Source organism: Bradysia coprophila, chromosome IV (genome assembly GCF_014529535.1).
Source record: "Bradysia coprophila strain Holo2 chromosome IV, BU_Bcop_v1, whole genome shotgun sequence".
Taxonomy (NCBI): domain Eukaryota; kingdom Metazoa; phylum Arthropoda; class Insecta; order Diptera; family Sciaridae; genus Bradysia; species Bradysia coprophila.
This window is the reverse complement of record NC_050738.1, coordinates 14113599-14136912: the sequence shown is the minus strand read 5'-3', so window position 1 is coordinate 14136912 and position 23314 is coordinate 14113599. Positions and strand designations below refer to the sequence as shown.

Below are 23314 nucleotides of genomic sequence, written 5' to 3'. Positions count from 1 at the left end.
ACAACAACAAGTCTATTAGAATAAGCAATTAAATCAAGCAGAAGTCAATATGGTTTGAATGGGTGGGTGAAAACGGATAAATGTATTTTTAGTACAAATTTCTATTTGCGCAAACTAAAGCTAAAAGTAAACATACTATTAAATGAAAGTTAATTCGTTTTTTTTTAGTTTCAAGACAATCTCTAACTCTCACCTTCGCTAGTTATAGATTCCATACTCCGTCCCTTTCCTACAAACATAAATCAAAAATTCACACAAATGAAACAAATCTTTTGCAATTTTTAAATGAATTTTTAACAATTTGATGTGACCGTCTGAATGAAAAAGAAATGGTTGTGTGGGAGGTTGTTAAAGTGATGCAATTTTGTTTATTTAACTAATTGAATTTAGGTTGTAAGGCTAATCGTAACCGGGCAAGATAATCTGAAGAACAATTCCTAGCATTGCGAAATGTCAACAACTGGATAACAAAGAAAAAGTTTTTTTAGAACTCTGCATTTGCATTTGAATTAACAGACCATTCATATCATTATTTCAATAAAAATTAATTGTCTACCAAGGCTGATTGAGAAGTACAAGATTCCGTTTCTTTATATTCTAAACAATAAAAGTAAGAGTACATCGTGTTACGCTTGCGGTTTGTAAGGGTGACCGTGAGAGTTGAACAATATCGTGTATGTATTGATTCTTGGAACCCAGCTGACTAACTGCCGCAAACGCCGTGCTGCCGTGTTGGGCTAAAGATGGAGACTTGTCGTGATTACACATTCTGTTCGTGCTCGAGTTTTTGTTTCATTTCATATGTTTTTTGATCGATTATTATTGTCTCTTCGCTTTTAACTTTCGTTTGAATATGTTTTTAATGAAATGCAATCCATTGCGAATCAACTAAGTGTTTATTTTTCCGTAAATCAACGAAAAACATAAGTTTCATTGCTTCAAGATTCCCGTGTATACGTAACAACAGCTGATTTTATTGTCGTCGCTCTTCGTCATCATATTCAACGCCTGTGATCTACTTCTGTTATTGTTTACACTCCAGACTCCAATACAATATTGAAATACAATCGAGACAATGAACAATTGCACAGTTTGCGACGGCTGTTTCAGAAATGACAATCCGAATAAAATTATTTGTGATGGAATTTGCCGTCAATCTTTCCATGCTGAATGTGTTAATTTCAATAAGAATGCGTTGATGTGCTATAGAGAAATGCCAAATCTTCAATGGTTCTGCGATGGCTGCATCATTCAATCACGCTCGTCCAACGTTGTATCTCCTCTGTCCACCAAATTCAATTCCACTGTCGCTATTCCAACGTCATCGCCATCATACGTCCAACGCTCACTCATTGCAGCCAAACGAAATCGAAATCGACATCCGTTTCTAAATGAAAAACCGAAGAAAAATTCCGTATTTTTGGTAAACCGATCGCCAACCGTCGAACGTGACGTTAGAAACGCCATCGACTCAATGAGTAGTTCCTCATCAGTGAGACATATGCAGCCCGGAAATCATCTAGACGAATCATCTGCTGCGAATGGATCGGCTCCATTGACTTCACCCGTAATCACTAAATCTGATGTCGTTCAATCTAAGCCCCAGCGTAATTTAGCAGATTTTGAAGAAACTCCCACTGAACCATCCGAATCTAAAACAGAACCTGATAATTCCAGTTCGTTTGCAGAGGTTCTAGCTAAATCGTCAGTTGCTGAGCCAGTACCCGCTAACGCCAAACGTTCAACAACTCAACTGGATAAAGCAATTCAGTCACAGCTTATGATTCCGTCCGATACGCATAAGGTACTTTATGTGTCGAATTGTAAACCATCTGTTACCGAATTGGAAATTGTCGATTATTTATTGCGAGAGAACATGATATCATCGGCTGGAGATGTGTCTTGTAAGATATTAGTTTCACCCTATGTAAACATGGACAGCGTCAGCTTCGTATCGTTTAAAATCACTGTTAATTCTAAAATATTTCATTCTCTACTTAACGAAGAACTGTGGCCCGAGGGCATTACTGTTCGTGAATTTGTAAACCGCTAAACAGCTAATGTTGATTTAAATCTATTTTTATTGTAAGTAGTCAGGGGGCTTGACGGCCATTGATGAAATTAATAAATAAATAAAAAAAAAATAAATAAAAAAACTGTCCAGACAGTGAATCTTCTATCGGATCACTGTCTTCAGTGAAAGTCTCGTCCAGAGTAGTTCTCCAGTGCCTCCAAATGCTGGAAACCCTGTCTAGAGACAATGAAGTCATATTGACCTGGGCCAGGCCATTCCGGAGTGCTGGGTAACGAGAAAGCTGACGAACTAGCGAGAGACGGCAGCAGTTCAGATTTCATCGGACAACCTGCCGTGAGTAGGTACGCAGGTCTGATCAAATCTTTGGTAAGGGACAGGACTAAACGATGTCATCAGGAAAGATGGGATTCGCTTGCGACCTGTAGACAGCCAAGAGAATTTTTGATGCAACGTAAAGAACAACAAATTTCTCTTGAGTCTCGGTAGAGAAAAGTTGCGAGGGCTGGTTGGAATCCTAAAAGGAGACAACAGCTTGGGGTTTCACCTCAATAAGATGGGTATTGTAAATGATCCAACTTGAAGAGGATGTGGGGCCCACATTGTGGGCTAGAACCAGAAACAGCAAGACATATCATATGCACTTGCCCGGCTCTAATGAGTTTAAGGACTAAGCATCTAGGAGACTTTTATTTGACTCCTGAATAACAAATAAGACTAGACCTGGCTAACGTGCTTTCTTTTATTGCAGGAAGCAAATGGCTACTCGCACCTTAAAGGGGAATCTGACAAATTTTTGAACGGAGAAATAGCACAATGGGCCCAACAAGGACTGGCCTCAGTGTTTTCCATTTGTGAAGTTTTATTCATACGATAAATGTTCCAATTTTGCTCTTCAGTATTTGATAATTTAATTTTAGTATGATTGTGAATGACAAATCGATGTTTTCCAATAAAAACCAAACCAAACCAACTCCCGCAAACACTTTTTTTGTTCGTCCAGAGCTAATGCAGCTAAAATTTGTAGGTCCTAAATTTATGCATGAGGTGCCTAAATGACGTACTGACCAGAGATTTTATCTTTTACAAGAGATTAGTCATCTGTTATCGACGACGTTAAAAATATGACATGAGCCCACTTCTACAGGAAAACGGATAGTACAGTACCATAGAAGAATTTGTAAATTTTGAATCAAACACTAAATGACTAATTCAATATTGAAATTTTGCGCGACTCTCATGTATGTAGTGGACGGAAAAGTTTATCCTTCTGAGTCAGAAGTTCTGACTGACAAACAACACTAAAAAATATTCTGATAAAATTCATTGAAATTATTGATATTATGCTTCTCGTGACTAACGAACACTTTATCGAAATTCATCTAATATCAGCACCACTGCAATAGTCATAAACTTGTTTCTTAGAATGATTTTTGTGTGCTCATAACGAATTTACTAGATAAAATTTTGTGACCACCACATGACATGAGAGTGACTAAAAATACTGGTATAGAATCAACCAGTTGATACTTCAAACGAAATTAAGAAAAGTGCCACACTTGCCGTTTTGGAGAGATCCAATCTACCAAACTCAATAGAAAAGAGTCGGTAAGAAAATTTATCAAAGGAGACCCATGATGTCTCAGTAGAGGGAACAGAAAATTCGTAATTTTTTTCAACCAAAAATCGCTTGGAGGTTTTTTTATAATTTAAAAATTTTCTTCAGCGTATTGTAGGGATTATCTTAGTGTTAGTACCTGATGGATTTGTTGGTATCAATTTAACGAATGGTCGAATCATAATAACTGCTGTCTTCAAACTGACAAATAATTTGAATAAAATCAATCCTCATGTGATTACTCAATGAGCTTAATAATCCCGAATGTGATTCGTTTCGTTTCTTCTCCATTTTGACTCACGCAGACCGTTATTGTCAATAAAACAGTTGCCGATTATTCAGCGATTAATTGGACTCTGCTCGATTCAATCTATCAAAATGACATTCCTTTTTCCGTAATTGTCCACCGTGAAAATGTTTTTTTTTTTCTTCCAAAGATATATAAATTGAACAAACGAAATGCAATCGGAAAATGTGTACGTAACGAGAAAAAAATCAACTTCAAAATGAAGCACATCACAAAATTATTTACATTTCATCAACTAAAAATTATTAACAAAACTTCTTGCTCCGCTTTGAACAGAGAACAATCAGTAACCAAAAATAAAACGAAATTTAAATTCCGACTCCTTAGCATAGAGTCCATACCATTATATCGGTTTTGACCATATCGTACCTGAACTATCGCTTCCATTTTCCGGACTGCCACTGGAATACATGGTCGCCAATTTGCCATCCAAAATAAAACGAAACCATCCATTCGAACCATTTGACAGTTCCAATGCGGCTGAATCGGACCAAACGTAGAGGCAGTCACGACCACGGCAGATACTCCATTCACGCCAGTGATATGCTTTACCTTGTAGAATTTCTTTTGCGTCTTCCAGGGGATCATCACCTGTTATGATTTTGAATGTCAGGTATTGTAAGGACGTATTTAATGTCGGCACCGACCTTTTGCTATAGAATCTGAAGACTTGATGACGTCCGAATCGGATTCATTATTGCTTCCCATTAGAGCTTGGACTTTCGAAAATACTCCCAAACGGGCAAAATGATCCAAAAATTCGTCTTGTGTTTTTGACATAAGCTCTTCGATTATGATCAGTACAACGAGATGTCCATCCTCATCATCCTAATTTGTGAATAAACGAAAAGTGGGAAAACAAATTTAATATCTGGTCGCGACACAGATCTATGAAAAAAAAAACATCTAAGATTCTACTTTTCAAATCGAACTGGATAGAGGGATCATTCAGTGCAACATAGTTGTTTCATTTAAACAAAAAATCCATATCCTGCTTCCGGGTCATTGCAATGTAAATAACGAAAATCTCAAGTATATTATTAACAAATTAAAAATAAAAACGAACGGGGTTCATTTAAGTGGTCCGATATTGGCAATTTCACAGCGAGCAAACACTCAAACGAAAGTTATGTGAATTCGTCAGATCCGCAAAAGTGAGCGAAAGTGAAATGCGTCGCATTTCTGGCAGCCTTTTTTAATAAAAAATATTATTTTCGAAATCGATTCGAAAGCTAGAGCAAATGTTTAGTGAAATTAAGGTGAGATGAGACGCTAGCAGAAGTGATATGGAAACCAAAAAAAAATCGTCTGCATTTTTTGTCCCGTGGAAAATTTAATGCAAAAGTGTAGCTTCATGCTCCGGTAACTTTATAATTACATAGCGTGTACCGTTTCTTGTTTGGAAAAATGATTTTGTTGCGCAATTCGTATCACCATAATTTAATGAAAATTAATAAAAACAAAAAAATTCAAAAAGGAAAAATCATAACAAAAAAAAACGAACGAACATAAAAAACGCAATATGCAGCACAAATATGAATCTTTTCGTTTACCACAGTTTTATGTACGGGCGGTGGCAAAATAAACCGCTGCGCTAAATTAGTACGCTGCTGTTTAACATTTTGCACAAAAGTAGTCATTTTCGGCCGTCCATTATTTAATGGAGGCCAACTGTAGCTGATCTGATTGGATCAACCGATATATCGATGTGAATCATTAAGAAAAACGAACTCAGTTCCAGTGTATAAAAAAGCAATTATTCGAAATCACAATAACTCACCTCATTGTCCAGAACACTGGCAACCACTTCGACCAGCAGCACACCAAGATTCTCATTTTGTGCGGAGCACAGCGATGACAGCAGATCGGGCTGAGCGTATTGAACCATTTTCTTAATCAAACCTATTTGCAAGATCAGAAAATTAATTTTTTCAAATTTTAAACAAGATCCTCGTTACACATACCCAAACTAGATCGCCGGACACTGCTTAACATTGTGCTTTGAAAGGTTTTGCAGAAAGCCGGCAGGAAAAATTTCAGATAAACTGGCGACATTTCCGGATCACCTCTAGGCTCAGCACTTTCATCGGAATCGGATTTACCGTCATTTCGACCAGCTGACATCCACTCGCCGGGTGATTGTAATATTGTGGCAACTTCACGATGTCCTTCGTCGATGCGTTCCCTTGCTTTGTCCAATGGCGTCTTACCATCTTCGTCACGTAAATCAGGATTGGCACCGTGTTTCAGCAACACTTTGGCTATTGACGGTCGACCGAAACAGGCGGCATAATGCAGAGATGAGCTTCGTTGGCCCTTGTTAACATCAGCCTCTTTATCACATAAATATTCGACCATTTCCAATGTACCGAATGCTGACGCCCAATTAAGTAATGTTTGACCAACATCATCCATACAATTCACATCGATGTTTCCACTTTCGATAGCCTCTATTAATGCCTCGGTGTCTTTGCTACGTATACCTGGAACGAAGCAGTTTGTAACATCGATTCAATGACGTAGAAATTTCAACTTACAGTCGATTAGTTGGCGGTGAGTTCTTTCACTAGAATCCGCTCGTCGTACAGCACGAGGAACAAGTTGACCTTGAGCACAACCAACTCGATTCAGAGCTTGTCTTCCTTCGAATAGTAAGAGCAAAATCAAATCAGCCAAACGCATGCAATCTAATGTACATCGTTCGTCGCCCTTTAATGCTCGTTCCATTGCATCACGAAGATTCGAACGGAGGAGATCCTACGGAAAAACAAACCGAAAAAGCAATTAGAGAAAAGCGACCTACTACATGAAGTGTACGTTACACTTACGTATGTAATTGTCGGAGATCCGCGGCACAAAGTCGACAACAAAGAAATAGTAGTCGATATTGACTGGCTTGAACGATTCGTTTCGGTAGTTTGATTCTTTGGATGTGGACTGGCTGCAGCTGTGCTACCATCTTGTGCTGAAGTAGATGGGAGCGTTTGCGGCCCAGCTGCGTTGCTCAACCGATTTAGCAATTCGGCTACAAGACCTACACAGAAAACAATTAGTTGTATGTAAAATCACGAAATTGATTCATTTAGCAATAAATTTACCGTATTCGGCCAACGGAGCCGGATCTACACCTTTTCGCGTGAAGCGGTCGGCAACAGACGCAAAGCACTTCAATGCACCATCAGCAACTAAAGTATCTTCATGTTGCAATAATGTACTCAAACTTTCGACGCACGTCTGAATGCTAACACTTTGGGGTTCAACTTTTGTGCATAGTCTAGACACAACAGCCATAGATGAATGCAATGTATCCTTATGTACTTGTGATCCGCAGTCTCTTATAAACGATAAAACACAGTTTAGGCCGCCACCTTCGAAAACAGCACCAGCTTCTCGAGTACAGATCAACTCCAAGACTTTAATGCATTGCTCTGCCAAATCTCGACTCGTTCGACTTGTCAAATCCGCTACAACCAATCGATTGCATATTGCCTTGATAGCACCATCAATAGCAACAATACGACGAGTGCATTCAGCTGAGACATCGAGATAATATGTGATAGCACGAGCTGTTACTTCCAGCACATTCTCGGGAGCCAATTCGTCCAAAAATATTTTGCATAGAGCTGGTAAAAATGTTCGCGGCGGACAACTTTCAAAGCATCGATCCACATTGTCTGACATCAACAACAGCATACACAGTTGTTCCAAAGCAATCAGTTGCATGTCACGCTCATCACCTTGTCCCATTGACAGCCATTCCAAGAGTAATTCGGGGTCGACGTCGCCCATCTATTGATATACAGAAAAGCGAGATTGTTATTGCCGGGGAATTTCGTCACAAAAATTTAGGATTCTATCAAAGTATTTTTGCTGCTGTGTTTGATATACAATACGTGTTGATTGTATGGACGGTGTAATTAAAAAACATGGAAAATTGAAGCACAATGCGAGACGAAAAGAATACTTTGATTGATTGCAAAATTTGAAGCAAAAACTATTTGACATTCATAAACAGTCGGTGGCTTTGGTGCATGAAGTTTGTATACATACATTGAATACAGAGTATGTATAACAGACCATTAATAAATCGTTTTTAATTCGACGTAAGAAAATGGTTTCTAAATTATATAGAGTAATCCCTTTCTTTGGTCTGTATTTTTAGATTTAAAAAACAGTTGTCGAACGACGTTAACACATTCAAAATAATTGCGGCTTGTCAACTTTCAGCACCCTGGACTTTACTTCAATAGTCGTGGAATGCCTCCAAATAAATTTCTAAAAATCTAGAATTCAGTTTTGGATTTTTAGAAATTTGTTTGGAGGCATTCCTCGACTATTAAAGTAAAGTCCAGGGTGCTGAAAGTTGGCAAGCCGCAATTAATTTCAATATGTAGATTTATGATTTATGTAAGATTGATAAAAACATTTACCAATTTCAAAACACTCGTTAACGCATTGCAAAATAATACGCAAGCTGGAACTTTAGACACCCTGGAAAGTAGTAAAGGAGTCGAGGGTTACCTCCAAATAAAATTTAAAAAATCTAAAATTTCATTCTTGATTCTTATAAACTTATTCGGAGGTATTCCTCGACTCCTTTACTGATTTCCAGGGTGCCTAAAGTCGACAAGTCACAGTAACCTTCAAAGTTTTTAAAGATTCATCACAGGTTACGGACTACATCTGTTATCGCCGACGACTTCAAGAACGAACGACAAACTCTGACTGAAACGGTCTTTATTTAAAAATCATATTTAAAAAAAGGAAGTAAAAGATTTTTCATGCGAAAAACGTAGTTTTCATGTTTCAACCACTACTTTCGACACTCTCGTTTTCGTGTGTTTATTGACCTCGGCTACGCCTCGGATCAACATAATGCACACGAAAACTCTACTTTTTATCTTTTAATGGTTCCCTAGTAACGTTCTGTTAAAAATGTTGATATCAAATGAAGTACTAGATCCGATAAGTAAAAATGCTGATATGCTTGCCGTATGTGAAAAAGATTAGGAAAGGTTTAGACCCTTTTACTACAAGGACGTACCATCTCACAATACGTAACATCAAGCATTATCGTTTTGTGCAAGATGTTTTCTATAGACAGTTCTACGATCACATGTACAATTTACATTGTAGATCAAAAAAAATGATAAATTTAAAATACGCCGATGACGATTCTTCCTAGCTGCAAAGTTAAATGTTATTACAACCTTAGCTAACCCCGACATTATTTACCCGATAAAGGAGAAGTGATGAATCAAGTGGGTACCGAAACTCTAAAAAAATCTACGAAAAAACAGAATTGGCGATAAATCTCGTTGATGTCATACGAACATGGTTTACTTTTAAATGGTGTACTGTTTAAAGCAAAATAATTTGCGCAGTTGCGTTTTGTATTTTTTTTTCTCTTGTGAAAAAAACAATGATAGGTAGACAAGCAATACGTGTTCTAGTTTATCTCATAAAAACAGTACAAAGCATCAAAGACGAATGTTTAATCATGATCTTAACCTTAAAATGCTTGTTGAAGCTGTGTCACGCCGTTGAAAAAGTTTTATAATTGATCGAGCCAGCCACCTACATGATTGCCATATAAGCGATTGGCTGTAAACAGCGAACGAAGAATATTGTTTTTATTGCATCATGGAGCGGAATTTTTGGAGTATCGGAAAGTGATGTTTCAGATGAATGCGTTCGTAATCGGAATACGTATAGTTAATAGTTAGAACGTGAACAGTCGAGACAGTGTTATCTATTATATTTCTATAAACGCTGCTCGACATAACATTTCTTATCAAATACAATAATCTTTCAATTCTCAAAACAATCACCTAAATGTGTCTTACATCGGATGATTACTGCTAATATTTTAGTTCATAGATCTGGTTGTTCACTTGTACAAATTCCAAATTTCAATAATATTCGTTACAGCCACCATATGAAATCCGAAATCAATTGAAATTCGTATGCAGAGCAATACGATAACAAAAAATGAGATACCAATGCCACACATGTAATTCGTTAACAGATTATGCAACATTGAATGTCGATGTACACTGTTGGACTTTGAAAGCTGTTAGATTCTTCACGTCTCTCTACACAGCGCGTTCGGCGCAATTATAAAACCACACAACCTCAACCATTTCTCGAATATTTTACAACTTTCCTACTCGTACACTTATACCGCATCAGGTTAGACAAATTTCAAATTGTTCGGTCTCATCGTTTTAACATACCACACAGTGTATCAACAGTGCATGATGACTTTGTGTTTGTATTTGGAGAATGCCTTGTGACGGTCTCTTAATCCGAAAACTCTTTTTAAGCTCTCATTTCTTTTAATTTGACTTTATGAGGTAGCATCTGCAGAAATACATTTGGGAATAGATGGTAGGTATAATGTTGAAATACAGTAGGATATGGATTCCAAAAACATGATACCGTGCACAATGATAATCTCTTTGTTTTGTCAATATTCGTGCGAGTGCTTCCAAATAACTGGAACGAGTTTTTCTTCAGGTTTCATTTCGAATTTTATTTTATAATTTTTTTCTATTTCGTTTTTTCATCTTTTTCTATATATAATGTTGTTGTTGGTTGTTGTTGTTGATGTTTTAGAGCGATAGGTAGAATGTTATTTTTGACTTAGAAACGGTACTTGATTTGAATATGAATTTAAATTTATGTATGGTTATTACAAAATCCACATCGTACATATATAGATAGATGTGCACACGACCAAATATAGAGCAGGCAGAAGGTTTTTTCGTATTTTTATTAAAAAGTTTTTGAATTTACATTAAAGATGAAGAAGGTAACGAAAAAGAAAGATATTAGTTTAATATACCATCTAACATTTACGAATATGTATAAACGGAGCTACTATGTGCATAGCGCTATGCTAAAGTATAATATGTTTTCAACGAAAGCTTAAATCGAAACATATTTGCGGTCGTAGGTTTAGGTCTGAAGTTCTCTTGAAAGCGATTCCAAAGTCAATTGATGCATCAGTAACAAAGATTAGGGGACAAAGACTTCTCCGACTTCCGACACATTTATAAATCTGTCGAAAAAAATGGCTCAGTGTGCCTTAAGTTTTTTAAGATTTTTCTTAGTTCCATGTTGTTTTCCAGCCGGAAAAGCCATTTATGAAAACTTTTTAAGTCAAACATCTCCGCATATACAATATTTTTTGAAAAATATCTCCTGTTATGGAAAGTATGGCTTCATGGAAAGTATTCTTCATGGAAGAATTTGAAGAATTTGGAGTCGGAATGGAGTCAGTATTAGGGTTCACCGAAAAAGTGTCCCAGAAAATTCATCAAAATGAAGCTATTTTTACTTCCTATTTCCAATACATTTTGCATAAATGAGGTGTCAATCGAAAGCTGATGCTTCTGATCCGGCCGGCCATGATCCATGTCAGAAGCTTGAGATATGGCCTGGGGAAGTCATATATCTCCTGATAATGATTTTTTAAGTTTATTCTAGATCAATGAAAGATACGTAGCTATAATTTGGGATACTGATTCTAGTATTTATTGAACAAAATTTCATCGCTACTTTCCCTTTCCTCGATTTCTGTGCAAACATTATGGAAAGTTCCATATTTGGGATGTTATTGACGATTTTCCCAATGAAAATTGTAATTTAATTTTACGAAAGCTTTGTCGTGCGACTCAACTATTCTATTGATACCGATGAAATTATTTTTTTGACTTTTTATGTAGTAACTCATTCAAGATAATGTCGAATCCTGGCGTTAATAGTCCTTCTTTGTTCTAGACATTTTTGATTATTTTTTTTGTTAACATTTAAACTTTTAACAGTTTCAAGTCACCATAGGTCAGTTCCTGAAAATAAATGACGTCTTGATGGTCCAACTCCACGGTCTTCCCTATCCAAGAACTATCGAATTGCAGGGAATTCAGACGATTTTTAGGTTCCCTTCTGAACTCTATCGATGGTTAAGGTGAGAACATGTCAGTTCATAAGAAAAAACCATGAAGAAAACCATAAAGAACAAAGACAACAATCTTAAAGAACTTACATAAGTACCTGCACTACAATTAGATTTGTTGAGAACTACAATTGCATGTCAATATTTATTGCAAACACAATTCGCTAACTATCGCAATTTCTGGAAAATTAGGATTCTATGGAAATACGATTCCCAGAGAATCAATGATTCGCGGGGAGTTATAACTACTCCTCAATTTTGAGTCTTTCAGAGTATTTTCCTAGATAAATAGAGGTACTAATCTCGTAAAAAGCATTACTTCTAACTTTCTATGGTATGTAATGGTCTATTCACAAATTTTAACCTTCAGTTGGCACGTGCATCCGCGAAGGGAATTTTTTTACCAAATCATTTTGGAATTTCGTCAAATCTGAATAATAAATTGATTATGCAAATTCAGCAAATATTTTTTGGCGGTAAATATGTTCAACTAACTCGCTTTATTTAATTCTTTTTATTTATCCAGTGCATTGAGCTCACGTCCAACCAAATGCCCATTAAATCAGACGGCATTGATTATATTATGTACAGTGAAACAACTGACTCTGTTTGTTGAAGTAATTCCTCATTCATTAACAATAAACGTTTCTTTAAAAAAAAAACAATAAAAGACGAGCGCTGGGCGTCGATTTGTGTTTCTCTCCGTGACGATATAAAAATAGCAAAATACCAATTTAATTTCGTATGTTTGAACAACAAATCTTTTAAATATTTACATGCAACGTTTTAACATGACGAAAGTGTTCGTATACGATGTATTTTTGAATTCAGTTGTGAAACGAAGAAAAAAGTCTTTCGCTAATTTGAAAAGAACTGACTTTTGGAACAACTGCGTACATTTTCGTTGTTTGTGGTGAGTTCAACTGTACTTGTGACTAAATGCTAAAGCCAACTTTCTTTATTTATGGAAACGAAAAAAAATGTTCCTGTCACCCACAGTATACTGGTTGAACATCTACTGGTAGAAAATCAATTTAGTTTTACGAGAGCTCTGCTATTCCGGCAAAAATGTTATGTATACAATCCCAATCCCATACAATGAAAACACTTTGATTTTCATAGAATGGTTTTACCTTTTGTTCCGTGTTATTGAATGAATGAATTATAAGCAAATTATAGAGAACTTGTTTCAGCACAAAATTATATCCAATTGGCCATGTGGGTTTCAGGTTTATTATTTTTTGTTTTTCTCAGTACGAATCGACAGAATAGATTCAATCGAACGTTAGTGACCTAGGAACCAGTGAATGCTTACATTATGCTAACGCCAATTCAGCCTTCAAAAGGGCAAATATGAGGAACGAATAACAATAAATCAGTCAAATGTTAGTAAAGTGAAAACGTATCGATTTTATGGACTAACGAACTAATTCACATTCAAAGTGAAAACTCCATCAATTAACACATTCAAGTAGTGGAAGGTTGGAGACCTTTTAACGCTTACATAAAAAAGAATTGGACTTAAGAATGTGCACTTTCAAGTATTCATATTACCCTGTGAATGTCTTATTTATTCTTGTCGTTCGATTATGTCGACAAAATTGATGTACGGATGGTATTCGATGCCATGAAAAACAATCGATAAAATGCTTAATAAGTTTAATTGAATTACAATGACAGTGAACCTTGTTAACCCACTTAAGTGACTTAAAAATGTCTTAAACAATATAATTGCCTTCTGATCTGTTAAAAAATAATCAACTCTGACACCGATCGGACCTCAAAAAAATAAGAGATGCGAACGGATTGCTGTTATTTAAGTGCACATGGCTGACATTAATGTCGACACGCCATTATTTTCAATGCGAAAAAAACCCGTACAATATCAACGATAATGTATTGCGACCAAAAGTTAACTCCCGCCAGGCAAATTTTTAACAATAAGATACTATTTTGGCATCGTACCAACGAATATGGTTTGAAGACAATATTACTGTAAATCTAAATTCTCAATTGCTTTCGACATATCTGCTACTATAATATTGCGTAAATATATATTTATGAAGACAAAAAAAACTTTTCAAACGTTGGCTGATGAAAATTAGATCCACGTGAAGTTATCATTGGTATGACTATTGCTCAGTCAAGCTTAATTTCCTATTCTATATACAATATATACAACTGTTGTATACAAACAAGTTGCACAAAAATAAATAATCTTTACGATTTATGCGACGAAAATCTTTTTTTTTTAAGAATTCACGTTGATTGTGAATAATGCTGGCAGTGGCGTAGAGAAGTTTTCAAAGTAAACAGCACTGTTCTTCACTGGTAAACTTTTTGACAAAGTCTAAGACCGAATGTGACCGGAACTGTTTGTCTCTAAGTAATGACCACAGTTGGTTGCCAAACGTTAAACTTTTTGTTATTTATGAGTGGTGAGTAACTCATGCTCTCAGAACGGTTTTCAGACATGCAGAAACATGTATTGTATACGCTACTGTTCGGTATATAAGAGAACTTAAAATAAACGTAAATGAAAATGTTTAATGATGCTGATGAATGACGATTTATATTTGCTTATTCGGTCAGTGACCATACACACCATTCTACCATTTGACATAAATCGACGCGATTCGCTTTGTCTTTTGAATTCGAGACAAATTGTGTTTGAATTTAACCATATCAATCGTGCAGAAACATCTATACAGACTACACGAACATTTATGTATATTATTTCAGGAACATTTGTACAGAGTATACCAATATAATACACAAAAACACAAACGAATAAAACAATTCGGTAATGACCTTCATGTCACAAAATCATTGAATTATTTTTATAATTTAACAAATTTTCGGTTGAGCATTTATTCGCAGCAAGATTGTATTATAATGGTTAGCAGACTTGAGGCAATAGACGGTGATATGAAATCAAAAAACCGTAACCGAACCATAATTTTTATCGAATAACGAACGATTTACCAGTTAAGTTGAAAAAATGTTACTTTATCATCAAACCATAAATTCATTTTCACTTTCTACTTAATGGAACTTTTTTTTATGCATTAAAATGCTATCGAAACAAAAAAAAAAGAAAAATTTAAACCGAATTTGTGATAGAAAACCTTTGAATGGCTTGAAAGGCCATGTGTTACGTATACCGATCCGTATGGAGTTGCGTAGAACAGCGTTTGGTTTTATATCGCTCTATCAACTTATCGATATATTTCGTGGTTTTAAGTTGCATTCCACTGTTACTGTACATCATGGAAACTAGAGTGTAGCTACGCTACAGACTTTTCATGTTCAACAATTCTGTTCAAAATGAAATATCTAACAGAATGTGACGCTTTCTTCTACGTTGCATATTTTACGAGATATTTCACAAATAAATGCAAAATGTAACGCAAATAACCATGGAATGTTCCATCTGTTCGTTCAATATAAAATTGATGTTTTTACTACTTTTGTGCTCAGTAATGCCAACTCTGTGAACGTTTTAATTTCAACAAAATATTGAGATATGAGACATCGGGACCCATGAATTTCTTCTTAACTAACATAAATATTGAAATGTATCAAAGACTTGAAATAGGACTTTCCCCACATTTCTATTTTTACTGCGAAAGATAAGCACAGATGAAATAGACAAAAATAACACCACAAACACAATTCAGTCCAGACATTGTAAATACAAGCTAAAGGAAAGGTTATCAACTTTGTTAAGATTTTATTATGACAGACCGTCGGTCACGTTGCATAACCTAACACTTGATTGTTTTAATGGAAACGGTATAATACGATGGATGTCAAAAGTTTCCTTTGTTGGATGTCAAAGAATAAGAGAAGAGTTTACGTCAGACGTCTGTTTATATGTTGTTTCCGAAGACCGACCCTAATTTACAACATTAAAAGACCAGAGAGTCGATTCACGGATGTGTGTAATATAAGTGCACCTTAACATGACTGACTATTCATTTGTAATATTTGATGTATGAAGCTAAGTTTCGAGTTTATGTTTCATATTAGCTGGTGAACTATTTGATTTCATCAGTTTCTTTCATAGTTAGTTTCATTCAACCAGATTTTAGTAAAAGATAAGATTACGATTGGTGGATAGATTAGTTCTGTTTTCATTTATAAATGTAGTATCGAGATGTGCATGAGTATATGAGAGGTCGTCTTCTACTGACAGCGATACGAATCATCAAACAAACGAGTGCCCTTTCGAATAGTATGCTCGTAGTTCACGTGAAACGTTACATTGCTAAAGCATACTTTCGGTAACAAATTACGAAACGGTTCTCTCAAACTGAACTTAGTACATTAGACATGTTACGCTTTGTGTTTCCATATTTTTATTGTAACGACTGTTCCATATACCAAATTTAATTTGTTGCGCTAAGTACATTTGCTTTCCTATTCCACATTTTTTGGTAGGAATTGCTTGCTTATATATCTGTTCGTAGATGTTCGTAATAATGAAAATCATGCTTCACATCATTTTATAATGCGAGACGAATACATAACTTATTCAATTAAATACAATAATTTTTTGTTAATTTAACAGTTTACTTACCTTGAAGGTTCAGTTGCTTCAACGATGTTTTTGAAGAAGCACTGAAAACAATCAGTATAGGAATTCGGCGTATATGTGTTAAATGTCTGAAAAAGAATTGAAGAAAATTGCCATTAATTTATCGAATGAATTTTACGAAGCAAGTGCGTAATATGAATTAAACATATTGCAAAAGCCGCTTCTACGATGACGAGTTTGTTTTAAAGACAAGAAGTTAAAAAAAAAATTGTTGCAAGGTGCAAAATTCAAGACTTTCGACGGAGAAAAATAAAGACGGAGTGAGTCAGTCGAAACACACGAAAGGAAACATAACACCCATCAGTTTGACAATATTCACGATTAGTATGAGCATCGCTCATTGAGCGATTTTCACGATTTCACACGTGTGAGCTTTTCCGAGGGGGAAACCACTCTTTTTTATTGATGTGATTAACATGATTAACCAGTGACAAACATGATGATGAATTGGTGATTTACCAGCATTTAACCGGGGGAATCGTCGCAAAACTACAAATAAACGTGAAATACAGCGGTTAATCAATGTTAATCACCGATTAACCGTTTGGATTCACAAAACTTATGCTTCTGATTAACAGTGATTAACCATGTTAATCACAAAATAGTGGTTTCCCCCTCGAGCTTTTCTAACTGACACCTTTGTTACATGGGCGGTTATCCGAAAATTGTTCAAATTTATTTTCTATTTACAAATCATCCCCTTTAGTAAGTGAAAGCTCGCATACTGACAGTCTCACAGAGTTACACTAGGGAGATGGCATGGCGGCCATGCCATTTTTTAACATGTCGGGGTGCTCAGCTCATGCAATTCTTGGTGCGTAATAGTATCAGTGTCACCTCTCGAGTATGTTCTGTTGAACTGACCATCCCAATCCCTCCGGGGTTCGGGCGCTTTATGACAAAAATTTGTAAAACGCCCTATGTTCATACAAAACATCAAAGTACCCTTCGAGCATCAACCAAATGGCCAGTTCGGGCCTGCGAGTACCATTAGCGTAATAAAAATTAAGTAGGATCCACAATGTTGCTGAATCAATATATACGAAGTGAATATCACATGCATGCAATCATTATAATAACACAAACACATGTCCTCTTAATGAATCGATTAAATCAAACATTTTGAGTGCAATGTGCAATGTGAAAAGTATCTGACGAATGCACCGTAGGTTTGCATTAATGTGTTGTTTATGTTCAAAACACATAAATTTTCTGGAAAAGTGCATTACAATTAATAAATTCTCTTTGTTCACATTGCCAAGAAACTTGTGCATGATTTTCATTTCTTTCTTTTTTTATTGCTGACGCAATTTCATGAAAATCAATTTCGTATAATTCACTTATTTTGGGTTTCCTACATCGACAACAGTCAGTGTTTTTTAATTACCAACATTTTTATTAATTCATCCATCCAATAAATCAATATAAAAATTCAACACTTTTTTTATAGTCGTACAGTCGTATAAAAGTCGTACAATGTTTTTTTCATAGATGTACATCACAGCCAAGCATTAACATAAATTTGTTTGCGTTAAGTTCAATTATCTCCATTGTTTAAATGGTGAGCTCTTTCGAAAGATTTTAAATTTGATAGACTCAGAGTTTGGATAGAGATGTGCGTCGATAAAGAATGTTCGAGCAAAAGCTCGAACGCGACGCTATTTTTGGCGACAGATGTTTTAATAGTATATTTACGTTCCATTAGTTTGTGGTTTGGGATGTTTGTATTAATTTTCGAAACGAAATCCACAACTGAAGACGATACATTATTCACAAGGCGGGTGCGAAAATATTCATTTTCTAACCTCAGCTGAAACTTCGATAGCCTTTGTTGTGTTGACGTCAGGAGAAAAGTTGGAAATTAAATATTTTGTCATGACTTGTGACACTCAGTACTCAGAGATTCCAGGTACGAAATGTACTATTACATGACTAGACTAGGGATAAAAAACATGAAAAGTATTTCTAAGAATCATGAAGAGTTTTTGTTGATCCGAGACGAAGACGAGGTCAATAAACACACTAAAACGGGACTTTGCATTTTTATACCGAGTTATGTAATGGAGTTTACATGCTTTGAGCGTCGAAGGTGGTGTTTAAAACACGAAAAGTACGGTTTTCGGCGCATGTGGCATGTAAAAACTACTTTATTTTAGTGGCCAGAAATTCGGAAAACAGGTTATGTGTCAGGATGGTAATGACGTATTTTCTGGTCGTAGGCAGTTATGAATAAACTTCGTGTAAACCTTTACAGTCTGTTAATACAAATAGATATAATTCGCTAGTATCAAGTAATTATTCTGCTCACATAGCACGGTCGTTTGATGATAGTCGTTTACTAATTTCCATGCATGTGACATATCAAACGTATATATATTCAAAATGTGTGCAATATGTGATTTTGCAATCAAGAAAAAAATGCCACTGCTCGTATCAATTATAATGACCAGTTAAGCTTCAAATTACCCATATATTCATGTGGCGGCACACACGTCTTATGAGTTAACATAGGTTTCACACACCGATTATAAACCATTCATTTTGTAGACATGTACACACAAACGTACACACGCAACACAGCGCTAGGTTTGTGGATTACATAACTTAAATTTTGTTTTTGGTACGTACTCATTTACGATGGTATGATGAAACGAAATCTGCGTTAGGTTGGCTTTTTTTTTCTTTCTAATAACGAAATAATGCGACTCAAGAACACAATAGATGATAAAATGAATACAGTTTCCTTGGAATGATGTGAAAATGTGCTAACATTATCATATTTTGAGCATAATGCCAACTGTTTACAGTTTTCAGTCGCATAAAGTCGTATCCGAATGAAAACGGTATGTGATTGACAGATTAGTTGATTCAGTATGATAATTCAAAATAGGTATCTAGTTCCAATGCACCATCAAAGGCATGGGAAAGAAGTGGGAATTTGTTTTTTCACCGGAAAAATGACGAATTAATTTTACAAAGACTCGTTTCGAATACGAATTTGTACAAAGCAACAAAACTCGTATGTGTAAGCGACTCATAATCTACCTATAACATACTGATAAGGCAATAATTTATTATCGTACTGCACTCGGGTGATGATAATGCAGCAGTGGATGAATGTCCCAGTATACCCACTACGTACACAATAATCATTTTGTAAATGTATGTTTGCCGTCTTATAGACTTGTTTTCTGTTGGTCACGTGTGAAGGATTGAGCAATTAATAACATGTGATTCAGAGAACGTGTATGTTTTATGTTTAGAAATGGTACACGTTCAGGAGTAATCGATTCTATTGATGTTAAGAAATCAATTTCATTGTATTGTGTATTAAATTAGTAATAAGCTCTTGCGATTGATGGATGAAACGTTTCCCAATTTCCTGTTTATTTGTCGTGTTATCGGTCTAACATAGCTTTAAGGTGGCCTTACAGTTACACCGTTTTTGTCTCCGTTTAGCTCTCTGTTTACTTTGGCAGATGTGTTTATACAATAGAATAGATAAGTGGTTTAAGTAAACGAAGGCGAATGGACTGACGGAGGTGAATCCAACTTTCAGCTCAATAATTAACTTAATTTGACCGAAAAATGTTCCTTTGGATCTGGAAATATTTTTCCATTTTTGAATTCCGATTGCTCGCTTCATTTACTTGAATTATAAAATGTCGCTGAAGAGTAACCGCACTTCTGCAATATTTTTCCCGCAATTTTACTTCACTCCAAATGTATTTATAGACAGAAATAAATTTCTTGGCTTCGGTGAATAGAAGTAGGTAAAGCTTTATAAATCACATCGCATTAAGTACACCATTACACCATTCAGTTGTAATACTTCGATTTTCGATTTTAGGTTTCGTTCCGAAGGTTTGATTAGCCACATTATATAGCAAAGCAAAACGGATAGATTTGCAGTCGATGTACTATTTTTTAATCGAAACAGGCACACCATAAAAACATTGTGAAAATAACAACCCGTCATCGTCAGGTTTCCGTGTGTTGGGCTGAACGGGTTGAGAAAGGTCAAATGCCAAAGCCATGTCTGAAAATCGTTTTATTCACTGCTTTGATACATTTCAAATGTGATAAATGAATGGGGGACATGATATTGATTTTAAAAACCACTTAAATAACGTCTCACAGAAGCTTAGCTTTTCATATTGGAAACTCGTCTTTTGTAAAAAATTTCCGTTTCTTTTATAACACGAACGGTTAACCAAACATACATTTGACTTAATGATAATGTCTTTATTTCGAACCTAAAACGCATTAATCAAGCTTAAGATTTTTGTCTGCATGTAACGTGCAGTGTAACAAGGTTTTTGGCTGTTTTTATTTGTGGAATATTTTACGTTGACTTGTTTACACTGTGGAAGCATAATTTTGCAATTGAATTTCGGAAATGTTTGATATGGCTCGAACACTTAACAACGGTTAATCTGTAGTCTCTCGTCCAAAAAATTTCTAAAAAATTTCCAAAAATTGCAAAAGTTCAAAAGTCAAATATTTTTATAATTTTGAACGGTTTTGGCATTTGCTGAGTTTTGTCTTGCATTTTAGCCGGTTCTCAGTTTGTATTTGATTCTTGCTCAAATTAATCATGCTCGATGTCATTATATTTCGAAGAAAATACCAAAACCGTTCAAAATTATGAAAATATTCGACTTTTGAACTTTCGCAATTTTCGGATTGTTTTTTTAGAAATTTCCAACAATAGGCCCTGGACCGAGGGGTGAGTCACTTTTAGATTAAATGGATTAAATGGTTTTAAATGGATTTAATGGATTAAATGGAATAAAAATTGGATTTAATGGAATAAAAATTGGATTAAATAGATTAAATCCACGAAAAAAATGCATTTTACCAAATACTTTAAAAGTCTTAAAAACGGTTGATTTTGATCGAACCACGTACAAGTCATACTAGAACGTTAAAAGGCATAAAATTCCACTTTTAGAAGTTTTTGGTGTAAAATGGATTAAATGGATTAAATTTTAATACCATTTTTACCAAAAAATTTTTTTTCTATGTCCCACCAGTACTTAAACGCCCTGGGGATCGTACGAATCTAATTTTCGTAATTAGTTTACAAATTTTTTAGGTGGGTGGCCTAATTATTAATGGATTAAATGGATTAAATGGATTTAATGGAAGTGACTCACCCCTCGAATCCGACATCACAGCTATTTCTTGATAATACGGACTCGGAGAATTTTAAATTTGGGGATGAGAGGGGCTACTCAAAAACGGATACAGTGATACAGGACTGAAAGAGGTGTTATAAAGCCGTAAAAAACCCCTAATAGATGACCCAGAAAGACAATGATCTGTGTTATAGTTTCATTTAATAAGTAACGACGACGTCATACAACTGCCCTCGAACACAATAAAGTTCGAAAAAAATGTTTTACTCGAGTGTAATGCAATATACCCAAACAAAAAATCAAACTTTATCGAAACGAAGACACATTCAGGAACAGATAATTGAAAAACAATGTCATTTGAACGAGCCATGTAACAACCACCGTAGCCAATTTACAATTTTCTCTAGGATATTTCGTTCATAACCTTCACCTTTCATCCTTGACACAATGCAAACCTGCAATGTCGAAACACAGCGCGACACTAATGTATAGAAGAAAAAAAATAACGTGACGTTGGATTTGATATGAACGAAAGACATTATCGCGTAAAAATAAAGAGTTCAATCGCGCCAAACTAATTACAAATAACTTTGCCAATATATACAAAAAAAAACTCGATTTAGGTATATACCCTCTGTGTGCGATACACTTGAATCATACGATTCATCACATTATCCTACAAAATGGAATCACAATATCAGTGCCTTTATAAACACTTGACTGGCAAAACAAAATTGCTTTCGCAATTTCATCACAAAAACACATTTCATGAGATGACTAATTAAGTTTTAATTTTCCAAAGTTTCTATTCAAATCCATGTAGATATTAATACCTAAGTGGTAGCAGTCGAACGACGAAAAAAAAAATTTCACTCATTTTACGTGGTAATGGCGACTTTGCGAAAGAAGAGTGGACATAAAAAATTGGGTCCGAAAAAACAGCGAAAAAGAGGCGCTCCCCTTAAACTTACCACGTAAATTACATATCCACTTTATTTTCACAGTATTTAGTAATCTTTGTATGTTGTTTTAAACCAAAATTAATAAAGTTTTTCCTTTCAAAATCAAAAACATTCAGCAGCGAAAAACACGACCAACAGCGATTACAAATTTCCGGCACTGAACTGAAATTTTATTTGATTCGAAATCATTTCGAGAGACTTTCGAGAACGTATTGGGTGAGTGCGTTTCACATGCGAATGACAGGGAGCACATAGCACATAGATGACAGGTCCGAACTGTGTATGTGTAAGGTATGCCATCTGTGCCATTTTTACAGTGGACTTGACTGTTGAATTCGTCTTTATAGGCGAATTTAGACTTAAATTGACAATCTGGTCCTCCTAAAACATATCAAAACAAATTGGATTGCACCAAAACCGTCATTGATTGCCTCGCTGTTTTCAAATTTCTGAAAGAACAGGTTAAGACAACTCTGAGTTGATCACGAATGCGGTGTACACACAAATAGAGTGTTATGATGAAAGAGAAAGAGATATTTTGACAAGTACCCCACGGCAAGTTATAATAAACTGGTCTTCGGTCCTCTTGCTCTCAACGGACCACGTTGAAGGAGAAGTAAATACTTTGACAAGTACCTCAAGGCAAGTTATAATAACTAGTCTTCGGATTTATCGCTCTGATCATAACAGTCTA

At 35.4% G+C, this 23314-nt stretch overlaps 2 protein-coding genes across 6 annotated transcripts in view; one reads left to right on the top strand and one right to left on the bottom strand.

Moving 5' to 3' along the window:
- Window positions 1–22807, bottom strand: part of LOC119085953 (E3 ubiquitin-protein ligase Ufd4) — a 29529-nt gene extending 6722 nt beyond the window's left edge. For 2 of the 5 annotated variants that reach the window (XM_037196504.1, XM_037196506.1), the window contains exons 1-11: window positions 22630–22807; window positions 16500–16585; window positions 7056–7746; window positions 6786–6991; window positions 6495–6714; window positions 5922–6440; window positions 5738–5859; window positions 5511–5639; window positions 4605–4785; window positions 4327–4548; window positions 194–229 (exon numbers count right to left, since the gene is read on the bottom strand). In XM_037196504.1, the coding sequence (XP_037052399.1) occupies window positions 194–229; window positions 4327–4548; window positions 4605–4785; window positions 5511–5639; window positions 5738–5859; window positions 5922–6440; window positions 6495–6714; window positions 6786–6991; window positions 7056–7746 (2326 nt within the window). In that variant the 5' untranslated portion in view covers window positions 16500–16585; window positions 22630–22807. The remainder of the gene's footprint in view (window positions 1–193; window positions 230–4326; window positions 4549–4604; window positions 4786–5510; window positions 5640–5737; window positions 5860–5921; window positions 6441–6494; window positions 6715–6785; window positions 6992–7055; window positions 7747–16499; window positions 16586–22629) is intronic. The other 3 variants (XM_037196508.1, XM_037196509.1, XM_037196507.1) reach the window with 2 other exon arrangements.
- LOC119085961 lies at window positions 704–2898 on the top strand. The gene is made up of 2 exons (XM_037196517.1): window positions 704–2376; window positions 2784–2898. The coding sequence occupies exon 1, from the start codon at window positions 1076–1078 to the stop codon at window positions 2051–2053; it is 978 nt and encodes a 325-aa protein (XP_037052412.1). The 5' UTR covers window positions 704–1075; the 3' UTR covers window positions 2054–2376; window positions 2784–2898.
- Window positions 22808–23314: the final 507 nt, after the last annotated feature.